Below are 26010 nucleotides of genomic sequence, written 5' to 3'. Positions count from 1 at the left end.
GACCCCAGGTCCCCATGGCAGGGGTGACAATCATCCTCTCTGCACCCACAAGACTTGTGTCCAGTGTCCCCATGTCATCAGCCCAGGATCTCCATCAGGCAAGACATTAACTCACATGGAATTCATCTGTACTTTAAAATAAGCTTTATTTAGATCTTTTATAATTTTTATATTTGCATCCATGCCTTCAAGGATTCTCCCCCAGTCACGTGGGGGAAAGTTAAATCTAATGTTACCCATAATTCATATGCTATTTACCGAAGTTCTCTTTTAAATAAATCATCCTCTTAGTAATTTTTAGAATTATTTCCTAATTTACAAAAAAAAAAAAAGCTGAAATGCAAAGGAAACTACTCGATAACAAGGAGATTGTTCATCTGTTCTGGTGGTTTATAGTTTAAATTATAAAAACTCAAGGAGAACAAGAACAACAACAAAAATAAACCCCCCCCCCCCCCCCCCCCCGAAAAAAAACACCAAACAAAACACACAAAAACAAACCCCAACAAAATGTATATAAATGTTTCTCTGCAGAGAAAGATGCCAAGGGACAAACCCTGCCTGGCCACCCCAGGGTCCCCTCTGCTCATCCATCCCCTGGGGTCTCTCACGGAGCGTCGGGTCCGTTGGGTGATTTAAGACAAAATGCCCCTTTTTTTAACCAGGGCGTATGGGAATTCATAATAAAAAAAAAAATAATAATACACTATTAGAGCATCATTAAATAAATCTTAATACATTTCTTTTTTAAGAGCTTAAAATTATGTGGTAAGCATTAAAGCATAAAGTACTTATCTTGGCATAAGCAGAGCGCGGGGTGTGTTAGTGGGGAGGGGAAGCGGCTGCCAGGAGCTGGGGGGGGGCGGGTAATTTTGGGGCACTTCCAAGGGATTTGGAAGCACGAGCTCTGCTTGTGCCTAAAAACCACCCTGGTGCCAGAAAAACCTCCCCAGAGAGGACTCGTACCAGTTTCCCCACCCTTCCCCAGGTGGTGATAAGACCCCAAATGGGGCAAGAGGCCCCAGACCGGCCGTATCTCGGGATACCTCAGGAAATCCCTTTCCCCTCCTCCCAGCTCATGCTGGATCCCCCAAATTTTACTCAAAGAGTGCTCCCCTCCACCCCCCCAAAAAAAAACGCAGGGGAAAAACTAGGGGCAAAGCTCCCAGCAGCTTCCCCCTCCCCATCCTGGGTCTGATTTCCCAGGAATGACTCAGGATTGCGTTTTCCAAGGCGTTTAAGTGCTCCTGGGGCATCTGCAGCCACGGGGCTGAGGGAGCCCGGGGCAGGGGCTCCACAGCTCCATCCCCCACCCACCCCTCCAAACCCCAACAGCAGCTTCCCAGAACAATACAGTACAAACACCCCCTCTCCTCCTCCCCACCCCATCCCAACCGACGTGGAAAAATAGAAAAAATCCCAAAAAACTTCTGCAATAATTTAGTTAGAATAGCTCCTCTGGCTTTGTGCAAATAAATTAAAAACAACTCAAAAAAGGAACGTTAAAACACTTAAAATTTCCAGACCGGCACGCGTGACAACCAGCCCGTGGTGCCTCCGTGGGGCTCGGCCAGGAAGACATCACGGTGAAGGAGATAATTCTTTGTTTTCTTTTTTTTTGTGTGTGTGTGTGTTTTCTCTCCAAGTTCCCTCAGCTGGGCAGGTCCTTTGTCTCCAGGCGAGGACATCCCGCTGGGTTGGGCTCCAGAAAACAAGCAGTTTCGGACAAGAGACGTCACAGCACAAAGTGCACAATATTTCTGGTATTTACAGAGAGACAGCAGTCCTTCAAGTTTCAAGTTTTGTCAAAAAGAAGGAGATAAAACAGCAAGAACAATAACAACAACAAAAAAAAAAACACAAACCAACCAACCCAAAGTGACAAACGGAAGTGACGACGAAGGAGTTACCGGTATGGAAACAAAAACGAAATGAAACCAAAAAAACCCACACAAAAAATGGGGAGAAACTGAAGTTACGACACAGCTGCATCGCTCCCAAGACAAGAGGTGACACGTCCACAAGGGGAGGGTGTTGGGGGGTATGTACAAGGCGATGGTGAAGCCAGGGAGAGGCTCCAGGGTGGTCACCAGTCCGCGTCCTCCTCGATGTAGTAGTCGGGGGCCGTCCCGTCGAAGAGACCGGGGTCCAGGGACTTGCGCTGCTTCCCCCGGGCAAACACCCTGGAGATGGAGCCAAAGCCCATCTTCTCTTTCTTCTTTTTCCTTTTTTGGTCTTCTAGGTCCTCTAGAGACTGCATGAGGAGGAGAGGACACAGGTTTGATCAACGAGCTTTTCACTTGCACCCTCACTGGGGATGATGCACCATATGGTCCAGGATCCAAAAAACATTCAAGTCTAGCTCCAAAGAAATTGTGAAGTCCTGGACCAAAAACTCACAGAATGGTGGGGGTTCAAAGGGACCTCTGGAGATCACCTAGTCCAACCCCCCTGCTAGAGCAGGATCCCCTAGAGCAGATTACACTCTGTGGTGGAATTTGCCATGAATTTGGGCCCCTGCCCCGTACTTCTGGGATTTTGGCTTCTTATTTCAACTGGTTATTTCTGGGATTGTGGCTTCTTAATTGAGCTGGTTCAGGATTTCAGCTCCAGGAACATTAAGGATGGTCAGAGCAAGGTCCTTGCTCTCACACCTGCCATTTTAGGGTTAAACAGAGAAAATAACACGATTGAGGCAGAACCTTGCAAAGATCAGGACTGTGATGGGCTCTGAGCACAGCAACTGCCTATGGAATTACCTGGATTTTGGGGCAAATAATGGGAATCTTAGCCAGCCCAGAATTATAATTCAGGATGGCTTCTGCTTCTCTATTAAAAGAACCCAAATTGGTGCCTCTGAGCCCTCCCAGATCACTTGCCAGGACCAACCAGCTCTCATAAGTGGGATTTAAATGGATTTTTGTGCCCTACCTGTACAATTGGGTTGTGCAAGTTCTTCTGTACCGGTCCAGGACTGTCCCCCTGTGGCAGAAGGACACAAATCCAATGGGATCAGCCCCAAACCAATGGGGGCCCTCCCACCTCAACAGGAAAAAGCAGCTTGTTCTGGCAGCCAAAGCCCTGCAGGGCTGGGATGAACTCTTAGGAAAGCAGCAGCCTTCCAAGTCAGCCCACCTCCCAACCATATCCCACCCCAAATCCAACACTGTTTTGGGAAGCAGAGGACCCTGAGCAGCCTGTCCCACCCCTTCCAAGTGAGACCCAGGGCAGGGAACCCCCTCCTGCCTTACGTTGCAGAGCGAGTGTGTTCGGTGCCGGGGTGAGTTGATGTCGCTCGGCGTGGACGACCGGTCGCCCTCGGCTGCGGAGGCGTCGGAGATGATGGAAGGCTGCCGGGAATGACAGGGACTCACCCTGACCCCTGGAAGTTGGGAGGAGGGGACACAAACCAGGGGAGTTACCATCACACCAGCAAACCTGACCCTGCCACAAAGCATCCAACACGCTTTAAAAAAAAAACCACGATACGTTTGGGATGTTTTGCCTGTTTTTTTTCCACCCTTCTATGGAGGAATGAGGCAGCTCCCAAAATGGGAATGGTCTCCTGCGTGGGTCTGGGGGAGGAGGGGGGGGGTTTGGGGGGCTCACCTTGCCGGTCTGCTGAGTGCTGGGGGTGTGAGTGGTAGAGGGTCTGCTGGCTCTGCCGGATGGCGGCCGTCAGCGGGAGGTCGGCCTGCATCACCCACTCCTGGTTGCCGTTCAGCACCGTCTCGCCCGGCATGGCCAAGGAATGGCGCTTGGGAACGTCCTTGGTCAGCGTGGCCAGGGACTGCTTGGCCTGGGGAAGGACATTGAGGTGTTGGGGGGGGGGGGCTGAAAATCCATATGAACATCTCCCGGAGCAGCAAAAACCAGCAGCACCAACCATACAATCCCTTTGCAAATAAAGCCCCCAACCGTGGTGCTCCCTGCACCAGGGATGTCCACCTCCTTCCTGGGGTTGGTCATTTTTTTGGCTGACGATACTGCAAGGATGCAACAACTTCAGCAAACACATGTGTGCAAGGACTGCAGCAAATACACAGACTCAAATAATCATTCTGGTTGGAAAAGAACCTTTCAGATCATCGAGTCCAACCATTAACCCAACTCTACTGAGTGCAGTACTAAACCATGACCCTCAGCACTACAACTACAAGGCTCTGAAACACCTCCAGGGATGGGGATTCAAACACCTCCCTGGGGAGCCAGTTCCAGTGTTTAATTACCCTCTCAGTGAAAAGTTTCTTCTAATATCCAATCTAAAACCCCCCTGGTGCAACCTTCTCTTGTCCTGTTGCTTTTTCCCTGTGAGAAGATGTGTGCAAGAACCGCAGCAAACGCACGTGTGCAACAACTGCAGCAAACACCCAACTGCAGAACTACAATCAATCTCTCACTTTAGCAGAACTCGTCGGGGTGTTCCAAGCAGTCTTGCTGCTGAGCCAAGCCCCTCGAGCTGTGCCCCACTGCAGCATGAAGCTCACCATGGCCAGCTCGGCCTCCAGCTCCTTCATGCGGTTGTCCTTCAGGTCCAGCTGGGAGCGCAGGTTGCTGGCGTGGTCCGTCGCCTCCTTGGCTTGTCGCCGCAGCTCCCACTTCTCCCGCTCCAGGAGGTCCTTCTCCTTGGCCAGGGCTTTCACTGCATCCTCGCTCTCCTGCCAGGGTTATAGGGCGGTCAGTAGGAAGGGAAAACCCAATGTGTTACTACACATCCTTCTCTCACATCCCCCTCGGGGCCACCCGAGTGGAACCTCTGGGTGTCAGAAGAGCCCCCTGATGGCAGCAGGGAGCTCCAGGGAGCTGTGCCATGGGGACAGTCCCCCAAAAAGGAATGCTCATTGTGGACTTGGTTAAAATGACATCAAATTCCCCAGATCTGGCTTGCCAGCCCGATTTCCTCTGGCATTTCATAGGATCCCAGACTGGTTTGGGTTGGAGGGACCTTAAAGACCACTCAGTCCCAACCCCCTGCATGGGCAGGGACACCTCCCACCAGCCCAGGCTGCTCCAAGCCCCATCCAACCTGCCCTTCAACACTGCCAGGGATGGGGCAGCCACAGCTTCCCTGGGCAACCTGTTCCAGTGTCTCACCACCCTCCTAGTGAAGAATTTCTTCCTGATGTCCAACCTGTATCTCCGTTCTTCCAGTTTAAGCCCATTCCCCCTTGTTCCATCACTCCATACCCTTGCCAAAAGGACGTTGGTTCATCATTAACCCACTGCAGCCCAGCCCTTGCAGCATCCCCCTGGTTACAAGAGGCCGGTTGGAGCTCTGGGGGGGTTTTCTTGCCTCCATGGCAAACCAGACGTTGTGCTCACCCCTCTGCCAGCCCCCCGTGGCAAACCACATGTTGTGCTGACCCCTCTGCCAGCCCCCCATGGCACGAGCTCCCGCCCTCACCTTGCGGTGCTGCTCGTAGTTGCGGATGAAGTCTCGGAGCTGCTCCTCGCGGCTCTCCAGCGTGGCGTACAGCTGCTGCATCTGGCTCACCAGGTCTGTCTTCTCCGCCTTCAAGCGCTTCCTGTCGGCTTTCATGGCTGTGGGAGAGACCAGGGCTCGAGGGTGAGGGCACAGCAGCCCCTTCGCCTCCCCCACGTCTCTTTTTCAAGTCAAAACCAGCAAAACACTGACTCCAGGGGCTGGGAGCAGATGCCTGATTCACCCTCATTTTGATCCCACCTGCACGCACCCCAGCAGGCCCCCAAAGCACCCATCGTATCACCAGCACAGCTCCACATCACTGTCCACCTTCCATGGAGCTGCTCATCTCCTAGAAGAGGAGATTAGGGAGCAAAACCGCTGCTGCAGCCCCAGGGCCCGGGGCAGGAAAACCTGTTTTTCCTTTGCCAGGATAAATAAACCACAACTGGTTTATTTTTAGCAGCGGGGCGGATTCCTGCTGCGCTCCCATAAGCCAGGACGTGGCTGAGTGTCCCCTTCCAGCTCAACGATGCTGTGAGGGGACACGGGGACAAAGAGGAAGGCTGGGGGGGATGGGATGTGATGGGGACGGTTCACCAGTCCCAAGACAGAATCAAGACCTTTGGATTTTCTATCTCCCCCACAAGGGATCCTTGCAGACCACCAAGGGATGCTGGCTGACCACAGACATAGGGACAGTCTGGTAAAACCAGGGACATTTACAGAAAGACCATGTAGGACAAGGGGCTCCAGTAACTCCTGCTCATTAAGAGCTTTGCCCAGCCTTGAACTTGGTCCTTGGCAGGGCTGCAGAAATGCCCTGTGGCTCCCTGCTCTGCGTACACCCACCAAAATAATACTCAATTGAAGACAAATACTGCTTTTCATTACAGGAAAGACTTGGCATGCTTCCAACCCTCAGGAAGTGCTGCTCCTCAGGGACTGGGACAGTCCAAAGGCCCCTCTGCCTCCCAGCTCCTGCACTCACCATGTTACAAGCAGAAGCATCTTGCAACTCATCCCTTTACAGCCAAAAAACCCTAAAACCTCCCAAATCCACCGAGAAAAAGCCAATCCCAAAGCCACCAAGAGCTGTCTTATTACCAAAGTCACGAGAAGGTGACAGCACCATGACGAGCGGGACCCGTCTCCATGCACAGGTCCCACCTCTTTCTATGAGATGAAAGAAGCCCACAATGAGTGTTTCAGCATTTCCTACCTCTGAGGTAAATCAAAACCCCACAATAACAACAAAGCAGCCAAGAAATGCCACAACTATTCATGTTGTCCCATGACAAGGAGCCCCCGTGACTCTTCCTTGCCTACTTCAATGAACGTGGCTCCTCCTGGGACCACTCAGCCCCTTCCAGCACCACGACTTTTTTTTTTCCCAGCTTGGGAAATTACTACAGAAACTCTCTAAAAATAACCACAACCAGCCCACAGCTAAGTTTTTAACAAAGCACTTTCCTGCTGCCTGCGTGTGTTTAACAACCTCCCCCCTGCTCTGTCACATGAACTAAAACCTTGCTGAAAAAGAAACATGAATGGAGCTGTAAAGGGATGAGATCTGGACCTTGGAGTGGGTACCCAGGGTCACCAACCACAACTTGAGGACACAAGAAATTATTTGGGCTCTAGAGGGAGAATTTCATAGAATGGTTTGGGTTGGAAGGGACCTTATTTTCTGCCCTTGTAACCCCTCCCAGGCAGGCTCTGTCCCAGCCCCATCCCGACATGCTGACAACTCCTCTGCTTTCATCTCTTGAACACTTTGCAACACACACACACACATATATTTATTTAAATTCATCCAGGAGAACAAGAGGCTCTTATAAAAGTTTAAGCCACATCTGCACTCTCTGATGCTGGAGGCAACCAAAGGTTCCTAATGAATTTAATTAAATAGCAGGTCCCCAACAGCATCCAACCTGCTTTAATTAGTGGCACCGTTCAAGGTCCTTAAAAACTTACAGAAAACACTTCATCTTGCCAAAAAAAAGATAGAAAATGCTCAGAAGTACTATTAGGAGCAAAGTACACACCATCTCCCAAGGCTGAATATTTACCAATATTCACACCAACCAGGACTGCAAGAAGATTATGGACTTGGGGTATTGCAGGAGCAATTTTTTCCTTATTACCCAAATAGGACAATTTGCTGTTAATGCTTCAGCTCATATTCAAGAAATTTGCTAAAATTAATACACTTTTATCCCCCTCTCCATTACCCCTGCTCTCCCTCTTCAAAACTGATGAGCTCCGAAGCTTAAAGAAGATTTATCAGTCACCAGACAACTTCATTCCAAACTCAATTAACAGAAAATTAATTGAAAGAGGCAGGAGAAAAATAAAAAGGGATGCAAAAGTGAGCAGCTGGGGCTGCCAGAGCTCCTGGAGCACACACTGCTTGCTGCAGGGCTCCATGTATCCTTAGCAAACGAGCCCTGCTAATTACTGGGCCAGGGAAAACGAGCCATTTTCACCCATGGTGTGATGGCAGGGGCAGCCAAGGAGGGATAAAGTGGGTTTGCACTGGTCATCAGGGCCACCCAAGGAGGTGAAATGGTTTTTTTCTTTATCCTGATGATGCAGGGCCAGGTTTCTGTATGCCAGCCACCCAGGAGCACCTACATCAACTCTCCTACAGTGGGCTCTGGCTAAACCTCCCACCTGTCCATAAAGCCAAGGCAACACGGGAAGCAAGAAATCCTAAACCTGTACCATGAGCAGGGATGTGTTTCTCATGCAGCTTCTTTGCATTACTGGTTTTCCCCTCCCACCCAAAGCTCGTGGCAGAACCAGAGGGGGAACCCACCGGCCCCCGCTCGGACTCGGCAGCTCAGCATCAGCCAGCGATGGGAAAAGCAGGTGGGGAATGGTGGGATGAACCCCCCAGGGCTTGGATCACCCCCCACACCCTCCACTCCTCCTGTGCTTGGTCAGCTTCCACTCCTGTCACTTGAGCTTCCACCTCCTGCCACCCAATCCGTCCCCTGAGCATCGTTCCCTCAGGAGAAGGATGACGGAGGATGAGCCGTAACAGGACCTGCTCTGCTCTAGGCTCCTTTCCCAGCCAAAACAACCAAAAATGCCCCCCCCAGCACCTTCTGTTTCCAGCTTCACCCAACAAGCTGACACCTCATTGCTCCAATGAACCTACCTGAGACCCCTCGTGGTGCCACCATCCCACGGGCCCTGTCTGGCCTCAATGTCTAACAAGTGGGTGGGAACCAGCTACCTCGGGCTAACAGCAGACATCTCCCCCCCAGATATAAATACGTAACAGCCCCCCTTCAAAATCACTACCAAATTAAGGGAAAATGAGGCAGCAGCGGTCACAACAGGTTTCTTTGGAGGGCATACGGGTAATTAGACTTAGGTAATGTGATATTAGGCAATCAGACATTAGGTAATGTGATATTAGAGGAAAAATTATGGTGTTTGGACCCTAGAAATAGGGTCTCTGCTGGGGTTCCTGCTCCTGGGACAAGTGGCAGTGCTAAAACACAAGCCAGGACAGTGCCAGTGGACACAGCCCACCTCTGACTGTCCCACAGAGCAGCTCCCTCCACCTCCCTTCACTTGCCACAACTTCTCTTGCTCTCTGCAATGTGCATTTTCATGCCAAGAACAGATTCAGAGCCAGCTTTATCCCTCACTGAATCACACACTTCTTTTCTAACATGGGCAAAGGTGTCCTCAGGGGGCACCGCTCAAGCCCTGTGCAAGAACACCTGGACCCACCCTGTCCCATTAACATACACGTAATTCCTCCTGTTTCTCCATCTCAACCATGAAATTCAATGTTGTCACTATGACTAACCCATGAAACGGGTCAGCCCCCTGCAGGAATTGCAGGGCTGCTCCTTGCTTTGTCATGACACAGGCGTGCATGCTCGTCACCACCTGCAGAGAAGATCTTGCCCTTGAAGATGTCAACATGAGGCGGTGTCGGGCAGAGCCAGCACTTGCTCCTGGGTGGGGGCAGCCAGGAAATTCGAGTGCAATGTTGAATTTCAGGAAATTATTAGAGGAGGCATTTGCCCTGGGGGAATTTACCTGGAAACACCCTACTATGAGGCCAAGGTCTTTCCAAATCAGCCTCCTCTGTCGTCGTGACAAGATGGTCAATTTCTGCTGTGAGTTTAAGGTGAGCCTTCAAAAGAGCACTGTGGGTTTTCAGTACGGAGCCCCAGGTCCCTTTAATGGAGAGGGCTGAGTCCATGGCTGGGACACCCATCTGCTGGGATACCCATCCACCAGGACACCTGTGGCCCATTCTTTTGCCACCAATCCCCTTGCAGTAGCCATCTGGGTGTCCTGAGGCTTTTTGCAGGAGGTTTGTCCCAGCCCAATCACTGTCCCCCGGAGTCACAGCTCCAAGCCATGGGTTTGGGAGACAGGAGATCAGGACACATTTGTGGAGCAGATGTGAAGTCGGTTCACAGCTTCCTGAGCAGCAGGGAAAGCCAGCCTCAGGTCTCCACACTGGTACTTGGAAACAGATTGATAATCCCATAGGCACACTCCAGCCTCTTGGATATCCTTCCAAGAAACAAAGCTTCTGCCATTAGACCACAGGCTCTCAGATGTCACCTGGCCAAGAGGCTCCTCAGGTCCTCCAAGCACTTGGGCATGGTCCCTGCCTGCAACAGGACCCAGTGGTAATGAAGCTGTCTGCAACTTCTTCCACTGGAGATTTCCACACCAGAAATCCAGGCCACATCCATCCCTTTCCAACTGGGGCCAGGGCAAATAAAACAACTGTGCTAACTCTGCAAGCACCACCCCAAGTCCCAGCCCCAGCAAAGGAGCAGAAGATGTAGCGCGATGGCATTTTATTTGGATGGGGAAAAGAAGTGCAAGAGATGGAAACAGCCCAGAAAAAGAAGCAATAAAGATGCCTAAAGCACACACTGCCAGGGACACTCTGGAGTCACTCCCACGGAGCATCCAGTGCTGCTCCTGACCCCTGCTCCCTCCCTCTGCAGCAAGGGCTCGTTAGTGCCACACCGGGAAGACGCTGCATGGGCCAATCGCCGTTGGAAAGACCTGGAAACACCTTGCTGAGGAGGGATGATGAACTCCCCGTCCTCCATCCAGACCATCCCAAACCCAACCTGTGCCAAACAAAGGCTGTTGAAACTGCTGGAGCCCCCAGCAGCAAACCTCACTGGCACAGCCTCTCCCCTCCCTCTGCGCTAAGCCCTGGGAGCCCAGATCAATCGGCACCGGCTGCGCCGCGTGGCCAGGCTCCCAGCCAGCAGCCAGGACACATTTCCCTGTCATTTATCCCCTAGTGACACGACACGCGACCCATGCTGGGGCAGGGATGCCGACGGTGCTGGGATCCCCCAGGGATTTAAAAGATACAGGCTGTGGGGTGAGAGGTGACCTGGGAGATTCTCTCTGGCTCTGGGACGCAATCGGCACAAAGCACTGACCCCAGGAGAGCGCGGGCAGGTGTCCCCAGCTCCTTGCACTGCTTTGTCCTGCACCTCCTTAATTTAGAGCCATCATTTTGTAGTGACAGGAGAAGGAAGAGGGGACATTGAGGTGAGACACTGGGAAGAAATTCTTTGGTGAGACCCTGGCCCAGGTTGCCCAGGGAAGCTGCAGCTGCCCCATCCCTGGCAGTGTTGAAGGGCAGGTTGGATGGGGCTTGGAGCAACCTGGGCTGGTGGGAGGTGTCCCTGCCCATGCAGGGGGGTTGGGGCTGAATGAGCTTTAAGATCCCTCCCAATCCAAACTATTCCATGAGTCTATGAACTGCCCTGAGCAGCTGACACATTTCCCCTGACAGAACTGTTCACCAGGCACAGTTACTGCCATTTTCCCTCCCCTTTTGGCTCCATTTCTCCACAGACTATTTTTCACAGAAAGGAAAAAGGACTTTTTTTCCACCCCCCTCCAGTTGCTGATCCCATTTCCACATCAGCCACTTCCAGATCCACCACTGTGCTATGGCCACTCTGCTGCCCAGCACCTCCAGCCCAGCACCTGGGGCCAGATCCAGCACAGGGAGCTCTTCCAAACTGGGGCAAACACTTCCCAATATTGCATCAAAGGAAGGAACATTGATTTAAAAAGGCTTCTTGTGATGTGTCTTTCCAAGTGCAAGTTGAGATCCCACCTTCCCAACCATCACACTTTCAGAAAAGTCCTGGGAAACCAATTCCAGCAGCCAATAAAAGCTCAATAAAACCTCAACATTTTATTCCTTAAATGCTCACAATTCTCAAGCCAAAATCACCTTTCCTCTGCACTACCCTCCCCAGAAGTGTGCATGATCTCTTCTTCTTTTTTTTTTGCAAATAGTCTTCAAAAAAAGTCCTGCTCTTCCATATTTTGCACTTATCAGCACTTCCCCCCTCCCTGTCCATGTGGAGCAAATATTCTCTTATTAAGGGTTTTTTTTTTCCTCCCATTATGTATTTATACACTCAAAGCATTTCCTGCTGCCAGAGGCTGCACCACTGCCATGGGGACACACACACACAAGATTTTGAAGCTATTTTGGCTGCTACTAATTTACAGTGATGCTTTTACTGATCAGAGAAGGATAAAATCACCATTTTCTGAAATCCTCTTCCCAAAATACAGACCCAGCCCAATTCCCTGCCATTTCAGCATCCCAGACGTGGTGGAGCTGGGGCTCTTCCCCCTCCCACCCCCCTTCCCAGCTGCTGCTCAGCCTCTGAGCCTGAAAACTTTTGACAGCTTCTCCTGGTAATCCACAAACACGAGCTGACAAGGGGAAGTTACACTCGGTATGGTGGGGATTTGAGATGATATTTAGAGCCGCGGCGCTGCCAGGACTTGACGTACTAGAGTGTTTCCCTGCTCAGGATCATCCCCTGGCGCTGCCTAACAACTTAGTTCCCGTCCTGGACTTACTGCCAGTTTGGTTTTGGGGAGGAAAAGCTGCAATGTTGGGTTTTGCCCTGCAAACCCCAGTCCCTGTGCAGCCACCAGCCCCGACCGCTGTGGGAAAACATCCAAATCAACGGCTGAAGGGAAGAGGAGAACCTGGACGTCACTGGGACACCCAGGCTCTGCTTCCTGCAGTGCTCCTGGTACCTCCCCGTGGGATAAGGAAACCTGCACTCACCAGGAAACCTGCTGCTTCCCTCCTAAAAGAGTATGAGGGGCTGGAACCCAACCTGCTCCGCCACCTTGCCAACCTTTCCAGCTGCATTTCAGCTGCTCTCTTGGCTCTCCTCCACAGCCAGCTGTGGAGGAATTCCTTTGGGATCCTGCAAACACCCTCCATGCCCTGTTCCCAGCCCCTTGCTTGAACACTTCCAGGGATGGGGCAGCCACAGCTTCTCTGGGCGACCTCTTCCAGTATCTCACCACCCTCACAGGGAAAAATTTCCTCCTCATGTCTAACCTCAATCTCCCCTCTTCCAGTTTTCATCCATCCCCCCCTTGTCCTCTCACTACAAGCCCTTGAAAAAAATCCCTCCCCAGCTTTCCCAGAGTCCCTTCAGGCACTGGAAGGTGCTCTAAGGTCTCCCTGGAGCCTTCTCTTCTCCAGGCTGAACATCCCCAACTCTCTCAGCCTGTCCCTGAGGCAGAGGGGCTCCAGCCCTCCAGGTTAATTAACTTCTTGAAAGTTTTGGGTCCTTGGGAGAAGTAGGAGATGAGAAGGCCACGCAGCCCTTACCCTGCAGAGCCTCCTTGGCCCGTGCCAGCTCCTGCTCCTTCTGCGCCAGCTGCACCTTCAGCTCGGTGGCCGAGAGCACCTCTGGTGACTTGCTGCCATGTGTCTCCTCCAGGTCTTTTGTCAGCATTTCCTTCATTTGCCGGAGCAGGTGAACCTCCTCCTGCAGCTGGGCCACCTCCTCCCGCAGCAGCGCTGGAGGAAGAGGAGACACAATGTGAGGAAGTGAGCACCAGCTCCCGGCACGGCCCCGCTGCAAGCCCAGTGCCCCAGGGAAATGCTGCTGGGGTGACACCCTCCGCCCCCCCCACCCCCCAGCTTGTCAAATTGCTTTGCACAGTCCAAAATCTGCAAGGGTGCTTGCAGCACCCCAGGAATGGAGGAAGAGGAGGAGGGAAGGGACGTGGCCCTGAGAAGTAGTTCCAGGGTTTGGCTTTAAAAAAAAATTCAACATTGAGAATATATAATGATACTAAGATGCCAAGAGCCAGGTCCCCATGCAAAGCCCTCAGGGTCAGGGAGCTTGTAGGGCTGGTGTCCAGCAGAGGCTGCCAAGCTCTCCTCTGCCCCATCCAATACCCCTCACCTCTGCCTCCAGCCACCCACACCTTCAGGCCATCTCCAACAACACCCAACACAACCACTCTGAGACTGGGAAGAGGAAGACAGGGCTTTGACTGGCAGACCCAAATCTATCCAATTTACACCCAGCAACAGGGTTGAGCCTCCAAGCAGCTGCAAGCAGAAGCATCTTGATACATCCCAGCCCAGATCCCCTCCGCCTGGGCACCGAGGGACAATAAAGTGCATTTCTCCTCTTTCCACATCACACCCATTGCCCTCATCTCCCTTCACGTCACCTCCCTGCAAAACACTTTCTGGCCATGCAGCACTCCTCTCCATCAGCCAGACACCACGATCCAAAGTGCAATCCAAACAGCTGGATTGTGCTTTTGCCCCCACTTTGAGGACACTTGTTACTCATCCAAAGGGGTCATTGATTTTTTGAGTTTGCACCATGTCCCTGGACATGGGGAGAAAAAAACCAAACCTGAAGCCCTCAGCACACACACATTACAGTAATAAAATGAAGTGTCCCCCCTCCAAGTTACTGCAGTTCCCCATTGTCACCAAGTATCAGCCAGCATGGGGGACACTGGAATATAGAGGGTTTTCCCTTTATTTTTGCCAAGGTCCCTCTGCACGTTTCCTTTCCATCACAGTTTGTGGAGTGAGGAGGGAGGTGACACAGCAGTGGGATGAGGAGAGGTGGCTGCCACTGGCCCAGCCAGCAGCTGCTCCAGGAAGGCATTAAATCCGCTTTGCATACTTGAAATGCTTCCCATCCAAAAACTGGCAAGGCCCCTTCTGTAAATTATTTAGCAATAAAGTCACTAATGAGGAACAGTTGAGCTCTGGGCTGGGGATTTTGGTGCAGTCCAAAGCCTTTGCTTGAAATCCAGGCTAAAAGCAAGAAGCAGGAGGTGACCCAGGCCAAAGGCACCTTTCCCCAGGGGCTGTAGAAATGTAGAAATCCCTCCAGCCTTTGGGAATCTGGGAGAAGATGAGAGGGAGACTCGTATGTGGTGTAATATTACTGTGCAAAATCCACCCTGGCCAAAAAAGCTCCACACAACCCCACAGGGTAGCAGTGGTTGCTGCTAATGACCCATTTTTTTCCCCCACTGATAATTAATTTTCACCTTTCATTCCAAGCTGGGAACCAGTGGGGCTGTTTCCTGGGAGAGGATTAACCAGCAGAGGAGGCTGGAGGCCGGGCAGCTTGTGCAGGGACAAGCTGCCACATTCCTGTAAATTGCAGCATTTCAGTGGGAAGCCAGAGAATCCCAACCACTCTGTGACACTGTGCGACCCCCTCCAGGGAGCAGAGAGGGGAAACAAGCCCAAGGAAGGGCAACCCAAGGGGATTCTGCAGCAGAACATCCTGGAGGAGTCCTTTGGCATGGCCCAAAAAGCAGATTTTCAGCTGCTTCTTAAAAGCTCCTTTTGAGTTCCCCAAACTGCACCATCCCCCTCTGGTCCTGGTCAGAAAAAGGAGAGAAACTCCAAAGCATTCCCCCTCCAAAGCATGCCACAAGGCAATTTAATCCCAAACTTAGTCCTTGGCTCCCCATACAGGCAGAAACTACTGCAAGGTTAAAATCCAAGATCTGTAAGAAGAAGCTGTAGGTGCAACCTGGAAAAGAGAACACAGTGCTCCCCATGTAGGGACTGCCAGATGGATGGAGAAACCTGAATTATTGAACTCAGGATCAGCCAGATACCCAAGATTCTTGCTTTTATACATATATGATTAAAGATACATGTATATACACACACTCTAAAAATACCTGATTGTGCTTTGCAATATAGATTTGCAATATATATATAAATTTTGCAATATAGATCTATTTTTGCAAGACAGACCTGTTTTGCAGTAGATCTCTAGGGCAAAGAACAATCTTTTTCTATTTTTTAAAAAAGATATAAAAATTGCAAAGTGCAATCCATGCAGCCAAGGTTTGAGGGGAAAAACCCTCCACCTCTGCTAGGCTCAAGCAGGGAAAGCCATGTTTGTCTTGTGGTCCTTGCTCTTTTCCCAGCTCCCTCCTGGGATTCCCACCGATGTCTTCGCTGTAGAAACCAGGAATGGGCTTCAAGGCAAATCAAACCCTCTGAACTTTTCCCAGCAAGTTTAAAGGGATTTCTGGGAAAGAAGCTGGTGTTTCAGGGAAGCCATGGGGATGAGAGCATCTCCTGCTCTTAGGAAGCCACTTAATGGGCCATTTCTTGTATTATAGTGAGGTTTTTATTCAGACTTGCTGCCCAGAGGAGTGGGGCTGGACTGACACAGTCATCCCACAGGCTGCCTTATACTTGGAATTACCCTCCTTTCCATATTGGGTTCATTTCCACTCCACTCTGACATTTCCCTGGGCTCATCTTCCCCCTCAGCCTGTCACCAGTCACCCACCAAAATCCCACCAACACCATGTGTGTGTCCCTGCACCAAGCACCCCCTGGCGACCCCTCTTCCTGAAAATTTCCAGCCCAAGTGGGGCTCATGGAGAAAGCCCCTTTCATTTGCATAAATTGCATTAAGAGAATGACTCTGCTTGTGAGAGAAATTTTAACTTCATTATGAAAGGTTGGGGGAAATTCCCACTGATCTGCCAAGTTTAAGCACCTCAACAAACAATCCGAAAAGCACCATTTGCAGGAGCTCTTAGTGACAGTTATGGAAAAGTTTCAAAAACTGGGAAAATAAGGTAAATTATTAAGAAACCCCAGCTCAGCTTCTATTTCTCCCACCCACAGCTGGCTCAGCAGGGATCTGCACACACCTTCCTGAGAGCTGACCCAGCTGCAGCTCAATTTGAAGCCATAAAGGAGCTGAACATGGCTGGAACAGGGGCCAGGGCTCAGTACCCCCCACCAGGGGCTCCACACACATCCCCACCACGATGCAAAAACACAATCCAGAAAATCAAATAATCTGTAACACTGGTTGTTGTGGGTTTTTTTGCAGTTCAACCTATGCTGGGGTGGAGAGTTACATTTGCTCTCAGAAAGCACCTCCCAGGTGCAACAACAAGGCTCCCACAGCACATTTTTCACAGTGTTTTTGCCTCTTTTAAATTTTTTCCTCCTCTTTTTAACCTTTATTATTATTATTATTTGGGTGGGGGGAGTTTTGTCTGTGCACTGTCATTCCTGACAGCCCAGAGGGAAGGAGCCATTTCTCCACACGGATGATCCCCATCAATCCAACCCCTTCCAAACCCGCAGCGAGTGGGCAGCGATGAAATTAATATAATTTAAACATTTCCCAGACTAATTGCTGAAAGCTACTGTTCACGCCGAAATAATTGGCTGTTAATTATATTTCAGATGATAGCATTAAACTTCCGTGACACGGCTGGGTTCTGTATCCTTTCTGCTGTAAGCACTGATTAGTGTTAACAGACAACGTAAATAAGATTTTGTTGGGTTTTTTTAATTGCAGTGATCACCTCCAAGAGAGCATTTGGGGCTGAAGTTTGTACTCTGGCTCCTGCAAATCCCACCTCAGACTCCTCTTGGGAGCAGATCCACTGGCTGTGCTGCTTTTCCTGGCCTTGGAGCAGGCATCCATTTAAAAACCTTCCTTTAAAAGCCTTTTTTCCCCATGCAACTCAGCTGACACGATTGCTGTACACGTGTTACTGTCTTTAGAGGGTCCATATGAAAAATAAATGCAGCATAAACGACAAGAATTACATTGGTGGAATTAGTATCTCGGCTGAAAGCTGCATTTTGTGCCAATTTTGCAAGTTTACCAGCAAGATGGTTTTGACTTTGCTGTTAAGGGTGGGGTTTTTTACCCACGCCATGAGCAGGAAAAGGGCCAGAGGACACAAGTGTCCCCAGGGTTGCAGCAGTGGTGTATTGACAAGGGTGGCAGAGGGAAAAGCCTCCCTTGTGGTGGATCACCCTGAAGGGGATTTCACAGGCCCTGCACAGGGAAGCAAATGAGGGGGGGGGGGAAAAAAAAAGGGGCAAAATGGGAAAACGCAAAATCTTGGTGCTGATGGCCTCACCTAACAGACCCTCACCTGGCAAGGGCAAGATTAGAGGGACTAAGGGCAACCCTTAGTCCCTCCTGTCCCCCACAGGGCTTTGGCACAGAAAAATAAATAAATAAACACAAGATTACATATATATACACACACACACATATATCTGCACGTGTGTCTATATATACTCATACATACATAAACACAAATACACACATACATACAGCTCTGTCCTGGGATGGGAAAGAGAATGGTCATAAGATAAAGAACATTATTAGAAGAAAATAATAATTCAAACCCCAAGGATGAGTCCAGCCAGTATTTTAGAGAGCATCTCATCACCTTCAATCACCAAGTACATTCCCAGCTTGGGACCCAGGTCTCTCACAGAAAGGGTCACCCAAGGACTCCTCCCAGGTAGCCTGCACTACTTGTACATCTCTGCAAGGAGTAACTGGGAGGAAAAGCACAAATCCCTGGGCACAGGGCTGGGTGATGGCCTGGGTCAGAGCAGGGAAACCAACCTCAGCCACCCCCGTGTGCAAGCAGCCAGCCTCTCCACTATGAAGGTGTTTGGTTAGCCCAAAATACATGTGGATTTGCAAAAAGACCCAGTTACTGCCACCTGCCAGTGCAAAGCCAACGTGCCCACGTGCTCCCTGGACATCCTGATGAACCTGCAGCAGCTCAAAACCAAACCCTAGGCACATCATCTCCTCCTAGGGACGAACACAAGGACCTGTAACTTGGCCACTGCACCTTCAGGCCAGGGTCACTGCTGCACATCCCAGCTGCATCCCCGGGTACAGCACCTCCTGCCACCTCGGAGCCCACTGCTCCCTCCTGGGTGGGCACTGGGGCACCCAGCCACACACTGCAGAGCCTCTGGGGCTAATAAAGTGAATTTGGGCTCCATACACCCACCTTTTGCCTTTAAAGAAAAAGGAAGCTTTTGATTCCTCCCTTGCTCCTGCCGTGATGCTGCGGGCGAGCGAGCTGTCCCTCCTGGATGTGGGGAGGGACACTTGGTGGCAGGTTCAGGTTGGAGCTTTCTCCCCACAAATTTAAATCCCTGCTAACACCACCTTCGAGCATTTCCTGAGCCAGACACCAGCTTGGCCTCAGCAATTCCAGATGGTGGCAGCCCCAGGACAGGACTCCTAGTTGCACCCCCCAAAACGTGCACCATGAACCAGCCCCTGCAGCTGTTTTGCCCAAAGCCCTCGGGGAGGCCACGCAGGGACCTCCTGCCTGCGGAGCTACCCCCGGGTCTTGGCACCCCCCACCCCAAAAAAAGGATCATGCCCACCAAGCCAAAGCCTGCACGCTGATGGGAGCCTGGCAGGAGCAAACTCGATACAAACCCCCCGCACGGTATGGGGTGGGGGGCAGCGGGGCTGGGGTGGGGAAGCTGGAGGCTGCCCAGGCTCTCTAAAGCTCAGGGGGTTTAAAAGCAGCCCCCGGGGGGGCTCCGACCTCCGTAGCAGCCCTCGGAGCCCTCTGCGAGCTCCAGGCACACTCCAGCTTCCCCACCAGACAAAATGGACTAGAGGGAGCAAAGAGCTGCCCGCCTGCCCGTCCTCCCCGCCGCCCCGGGGGGCACCGAAGCCCCTCGCTTCACCCTCGCTGGGGGGGCCAGGCCAGCACGGCCGCCCCGACCCCGCGTCGTTTTCCTGCTCCCAGGAGGAAGCTCCAACGGCACAACGCAAGAGAGGGAAAGAAACACACGCCGGGCTGCGTCCCACGCCCTAAGGCCACCGGGAGAGATGGTAGGACCCCCCCCCCCCCAGCCCAGGCTCCCCCCTTACCTGCGTGGGCTAAGCAGGGGCACAGCGCCCTGCCCCGAGCATCGGCCCCGGCCGCCCCGCGTCCTTTCCGGGGAGCCGAACAATAGGCCGGGCGCGGAGCGAAGCCCTGCTGGCAGCGGCACGGCTGGCTCTCCTCCTGCTCCGACTTCATGGCGGGGGGCGGCGGGACCGGGGGCTGCTGGGCTTGGGGGTCTCCAGGGTTGGGGGCGGAGGGGGGGGGCGGAATCCCCGAGGTCTGGGGGGGTCCCCGGGCGGGCAGGCTCCTCCCCGGCACGGCGCGGAAGTCCGCTGGGCGCTACCTGCGCCGGGAATTTGACCTCTCGCTGGCGGCTGAGTTTCCCCGGGCCGATGGGACGGCGGCAGAGGAGGGGCTTTGCCGAGCCGAGCGCACGGGACGGGCCGGGACGGGGGCCCGGACGCTTCTTCCCCGCCGCCCGGGGCGGAAATGCTGCCCGGCTCTCCGGCCACCGCTCCGGCCACCACCCCCCGGCAGCGGGGAGCCCGCTCCTCCGCCTGGGCCACCGCTCTGCCCGCAGCACCGCGGGGAAACTGAGGCACCGGGAGCGTAACACACCACAAAGCGACCCCGCTTTCTGGCTGCTCTTTGCAAGAGGAGTAGGTGCAATATAGATACTTTTTTTTTTTCTTTTTTTTCTTTTTTTCGGGGGATGCAATTGTTACTTTGTCCAGGAGGGCTACAACCCCTCGCGCAGCAGCACGGACCAGCCTCCCCCTGCAAAGAGCCAGGACCAGCAGCGCCTGGCAGGCCAAGCCTCCGGCAGCCACTGGGAACCCAGTTCCCTGCCCTGCAGCAGCTCCTCAGGCGTGGGGAAACTGAGGCACACCCTACGTGTCTGGGAAGCAGGGGACAGAGTGTGACCTCGGGAGGAGCAAGCTGCCCCTGGCTAGGAGGAGAAGCAGCCAACTGAGCTTTGGGTCGACCCACCAGGTCCCTCCCAGCCCCTCGCTGCCTTGCCAGGCATCCCCCCCCCCCTCCCTGCCTGCTGCTTCCTTGCCAGCAGCTTTGGGAAGGGGAAAGGACTTGGGTTTGTTTCCAACAAGCCCTGGTGTGTGCCATGCCTGCAGCACCACTTCCAGGACCTGCAATATCCCCATGGTCCCAACCCCTGCCACCTTGGCTCCTCGAAGCCCACAGAACCTCAGCTTGGTGTCACCTCCATCACTCCCTGCTGCCACAACTGCCCACCCGTGCCGGGGCAGCTCAGGGATGCAGCCAGGGCCACCCCATCCTGGCAAGGAAACGTGGCTGGCTTGGGGAGAAGCTGTTGATTCCAACCTGCTTTGCAAACAAGCACAGTGCAAAGGTCCCCGTGCACCTCGTGGTGTGACCTGCCCCGGCACGGGCTGGTGCTGATCGGCGATGGCCTCACACTGAAGTGGAGGGAGGAGGTTTCTCTGCACCACAGGACTGCACAAGCCCCAAGCTCCCCAAAAACTATTTCTCCAACCCATCCTGCTCCTTTCTGGCTGGGCTCATGTCCTCACTCCACTAATGGTAGACCTGGAGGCATCGCTCGCACCCACAGCACCTGTCCTCATCCCTGGTGTGCCCACGAGGTGCCAAGATGGCACAGCTCCACCACTCTTTAATCCAGCCATGCCACCTGCAGGGATTCTCCTGCCTCTTCCCACTGGATTAAAAACCCCTTTGGAAGGTGCATGGAAAAAAGGTGCTGGTTAATTAAAATGCAGTGCATGCCACAGCCAGCTGTGCTCCAACTCTTGGAATGCCCCATCTCCAGCTTCTCACACTTGGATGTCCCACCAGAATCATGGCTGTGGAATGGGTGGTCACCACCAACACACCCATCACTTACTGGGTTTGTTCACCCTATAGAAAACAGGCTCAGGGGAGACCTTGTTGCCATGTTCCAGTAATTAAAGGGTGGCAACCAAGAAGATGGAAACACCCTTTTTACAAGAAGTCCCATGGAAATGACAAGGGGTGACGGGTTCAATTGACTCCTGGGTAGATCCCAGCTGGACATCAGAAGAAAATTTTCCACTACAACAGTCAGACATTGGAATAATCTTCCCAGGGAAGGGTTTCCCAACACTGGACACTTTTAAGACTCAGTTCAACAGGGTGCTGGGCCTTCGCATCTAAACCACATAGGAACCCAGAAAGGTTGGAGCAGATGATCCCTGAGGTCCCTTCCAACCTGGCATCCTATGACACTATGATCCTACAAGGGCAAGTGCTACCAGAGACTTGCAATAGGGGTCAAACAACTTCAGCACCAGCACCCAGTAAGTGATTAAGTACAGCTTGACCATATGGATGTCAAAGAATCATAGAATGGTTTGGGTTGGAAGGCACCTTAAAAATCATCTCAGTTCCAGTGTCAATGTGTATTATTGCCCTGAAGGCACAGGAACCTGCAGGGACTGCTGAAGAACCTAAGACCTGGGAAAAGGATCTCTGAGGTCAGTGATATTTTTATCCCCCTCTGGACAGGAGCTGGTCCTGGCAGAGAGATACATTCGACCTGGAAAATGTGTCTGTCTGGAAAAACCACATACCCAGTGACTGGAATAGAAAAATCAGGACACATCATCCAAGGTTTCCCACGTCAAAATGCCACCTACTTCCAGGAAAACACTCTAAACATTTCCCCAGCGGAAACCCCCTTCTCCATCCCAACAAAAAAAACAAACCAACCCTGAAGCGAGGAGACATTTTGAAGCAGAGCTGATTTCCTTTCCCTCCCCCTGGTTTTTCTTTCAAGGAAAACTTCTCTCAGCAATGACAGATTTTTGTCAAACATTTCACTGGTGACAAATTGGCATTGTCAGCGGGCTGGGAATTTCGGGAAGCCTCCGTCTGCTTTCGAAGCTGCAAAATGTTCCTTGTGAGGCACAGGATTAATTACCAGAGATCTGGCTCCAAAACCTGAGGTGGGAAGAGTAATTTTCATTCAGGAACTTGGCATCCCCTCCTCCCCCAGCTCTGCTGGAGTATTTTAAGCTCCTAAAAATTGCACGTGCATCACCGAGAGTTTTTTTTGCATTGATTAAAGCCTCAACTGAGAGAAAAATCCAAATTTTTTTTAAATAGCCCTACCCTGGAGAACTGTGTTCAGTTCTGGAGCATCCAACACAAGAAGGACATGGAGCTCCTGAGAGAGTCCAGAGGAGGCCACGGAGATGATGGGAGGGCTGGAGCAGCTCTGCTCTGGAGCCAGGCTGGGAGAGCTGGGGTGTTCAGCCTGGAGAAGAGAAGGCTCCAGGGAGACCTGAGAGCACCTTCCAGTGCCTGAAGGGGCTCCAGGAAAGCTGGGGAGGGGCTTGGGACAAGGGCAGGGAGGGATGGGATGAGGGGGAATGGATTGAAACTGGGAGAGGGGAGATTGAGGTTGGACATGAGGAGGGAATTCTTCCCTGTGAGGGTGGTGAGACCCTGGCCCAGGTTGCCCAGGGAAGCTGTGGCTGCCCCATCCCTGGCAGTGTTGAAGGGCAGGTTGGATGGGGCTTGGAGCAGCCTGGGCTGCTGGGAGGTGTCCCTGCCCATGCAGGGGTTGGATCTAGATGATCTTTAAAGTCCCTTCCAACCCAAACCATTCCCTGATGCTATGACTTTCCCTTTCTTTAAAACAAGAACCATTTGAAATGCAAAGAGGTAAAAAAAGTAACGATTAAATGGGATTAAATGGGAAATCATCCCTGTGCCCGTTGCCATGTTCTGGGTTGCAATCTCATTTGGTACAGTCTCCTGAACTCCTCACAATTATTTCTGTTGTGTTTTTTTTTATTTTATCATGAGAATGATGGTTATTAACACAGGCATTTTGTGCCTAACAATTCCTGGCTTCCTCATTTCCATTCAGATGCTAAAAGGCTGTAATGAGAGGAAGATAATGGCCCTCAAAAAGAAATGATACAGATCAGAATAAGGGGAATTGGGTTAAAAAAAAAAAAAAAAAGGGAAAACAAATAGAAATTATCCATCATAATTAGCAGTCAAAGATACTAACTGGGAAAAAACAGGGTGTATTCTGGGGAACCTGTAATTAAGCTGCTGTACATTGAGGTTGTGCCTGTGCCACCAGCCACGTCATGGTGACAGCAGAGAAGAAGAAATCAGAGTAAGTCAAAATAATAAAACCTCACAATAATCATCAATGAAAATAATAATAGATCCACACGATAAAAAAAAATAAAGCAAAACCAAAACCTGCACGGGGCAGAACTGAAGGCAGGTCTCAAACTTTTGCAACTACCTGCTTGTGGAGTTCTGCAGCTCAGCCATGCATGAAGCCTTATCACACCCTCTGCACAGCCAGGAACCTCACTGCAAGGCCACCAGGGGCCATCGTGTCCCCAGGGCCAGCCCACCCCAGCAGGGAGACACTGGGCTGCATGCACAGAAATAACAGGGGGAAAAAAAAAAAGGAAGCCTACCCAGGGAGGTTAATCATTTATCTGTGTATAAAAACCTGCTCCCACTTCTACAGATCACTGTGCATCCTCCATGCATGGTTTTAGTAGGGCTGAAGGCCCCAAATTGGGACATTATCTTTCCTAACCAGATGTTACTGCCTTTTAAAATTATTTTTTGGAAGCTGCAGTTTGGCTTCCAGAGAGCTTCTAATAAACAATTCTAATGACCCCTCTTAATTAACCACTCCAGCAGTAAATAAATAAATATATGTATTTGTGTGTGTATTGGGGAATCCAGCATAGAAAACATCTTGTGATGACACCTGCTGCCCACACACCCTCCTGCATTTATCAGTGTGAGCAGAACTGACCCAAACCCCATTTCTGTACCCCCCAAACCTGCTGCTCACTGGACACCAGGCTCAGGACCAGTTTGTGCTCGGAGTGGAGGGTGGGCAGAGGCCACCCCCATCCCACTCCCGTCCCCACCTGCACCTCCAGCAGCCCCACAGCCACAAGGAACAAATAGGGCCACACACATGGGTCAGATACAGCTTTGGAACTGGATTCCATGCTCTGGTGGAGCTGGAAATGTGCATCACACCAGCACTTCTTTGCCACTGGTGAAGCTGGCAAAGCACAAACCCACCTTGGTCCCTTGATCACACCCGGGACCACGAACAACCAACAGGGTTTGTGCATGTGCAGAAGGAAAGACTCAAAATGAGGGCACCAGATCATTTTTGGTCGCTTGCAGGAATTGCAAAAGAAAAAAAAAAACACACAAAAACATTAAAAAGGGGAATAAAACCTGGCTGAAATCACTCTGCTTTGCAATGCAGGTTAGGAAAGCCCTGGGGACTGCATGGATCAATGACCACATGCACCCGGATACATCCCCTTCCCCTCCCGGCCACTGCCTGTATCAACAGAATATTGATAAATCAATTGAAAGCAATTAATCAGCTAGAGGAAGATAAGGGATAATGAAGAAAAGAGATTAGCTGGTGATGCACAAACAGAGCTCCTCCTGGGAGGAACTGCTGGGGCTGGAAGGCTCCTCTGCAAAGCCTATTAGCTCCACTTAAAGAAGAAATTTAAAAGAAGCAACCTGAATAATTAAAAGGAAGAGTCAGTGGTTCATGCTAACAGCTCCTAAAAACCTGTTTGTTAACCAACGCTGCCTCACCAACAGAAGGACCTGCAGAAGAACTACCACCCTGTGGAGGAATGCTTGGCTGGGGCTGGATCTCTGCATCCCCCTCAGCCTGATGGACCAAGGGCCCTGGAGCCACAGCTGGAGCCAGGACAGCTCATGAAGACACCAAGAGCTGCACAGGGCTAATGCTGCCATCCTCTGGGGTTCACTAAGTTGAGCCAAGGGACGTTTCAATTGGATATTAGGAAAAATTTCTTCCCTAAATGGTTGTCAGGCCTTGGCACAGGCTGCCCAGAGCAGTGGTGGAGTCACCACCCCTGGAGGTGTTCAAAAAAAGACACTTCAGGACGTGGTTTAGTGGGCATGGGTTGTGTTGATGGTTGGACTTGATCTCAGAGGGCTTTTCCAGCCTTAATGATTCGGTGATGCTATGGTTTGAGTGACCAGCCCTCCTAGCTGAGTTATAATAATGGAGAAACAACTCCAGGACTTGAGAGGAAGCCTCCAGGCATACACAGTCTGATCTCACCCATCCCACAGCCACCTTCCAATGGCCAACCTACTCCTTGCCAGCAAAGCCAGCACTAAGTACACTGTCCTATCACTTCCCAACCAAGAAATCAACCTCTGGGCAAAGCAGCCAACAGTCCTATCTTCTGCATGTTTTTCTATGGATTTTTCCATCCTAATCCTTCCATGCCAAAGTTTGGGGAGTTCCAGAACAAGATCAGCAGGATGGTTGCTGCCATGAGTTACTCATTTCCCACCCACAGAAGATGCCAACACCAGAGCTGGGCTTCATGCAGTCTGCAGGACCAGCATCACCTCCACGGTGCTACCAAGAACCAGGCACTTTGTGCCAAACTCAGAGCCCTGCTCTGCTCCCAGGGGGGTTACAAGCTGCCATGCTGGTTTTTGAGGAGCACCCAAGAACATCCCATCTTCCATCTGTGACCTCCATCCTACAGCAACACCCCTCGGGATGCCCACAG

General features: G+C 51.7%; 1 protein-coding gene across 3 annotated transcripts in view; it reads right to left on the bottom strand.

Annotated features, from left to right (window-relative positions):
* Positions 1-457: 457 nt before the first annotated feature.
* Positions 458-26010, bottom strand: part of KAZN (kazrin, periplakin interacting protein) — a 207872-nt gene continuing 182319 nt past the window's right edge. For 2 of the 3 annotated variants that reach the window (XM_051637111.1, XM_051637113.1), the window contains 7 exons: positions 13098-13289; positions 5405-5541; positions 4488-4658; positions 3610-3799; positions 3252-3382; positions 2932-2982; positions 458-2254 (listed from right to left, as the gene is read on the bottom strand). In XM_051637111.1, the coding sequence (XP_051493071.1) occupies positions 2087-2254; positions 2932-2982; positions 3252-3382; positions 3610-3799; positions 4488-4658; positions 5405-5541; positions 13098-13289 (1040 nt within the window). In that variant the 3' untranslated portion in view covers positions 458-2086. Of the gene's footprint in view, positions 2255-2931; positions 2983-3251; positions 3383-3609; positions 3800-4487; positions 4659-5404; positions 5542-13097; positions 13290-19458; positions 19540-26010 lie in introns of those variants that run through there. The other variant, XM_051637112.1, reaches the window with a different exon arrangement.

This window comes from Apus apus, chromosome 20 (genome assembly GCF_020740795.1).
Source record: "Apus apus isolate bApuApu2 chromosome 20, bApuApu2.pri.cur, whole genome shotgun sequence".
In the NCBI taxonomy this organism is placed as follows: Eukaryota; Metazoa; Chordata; class Aves; order Apodiformes; family Apodidae; genus Apus; species Apus apus.
This window is presented reverse-complemented; position numbering and strand designations above follow the sequence as displayed.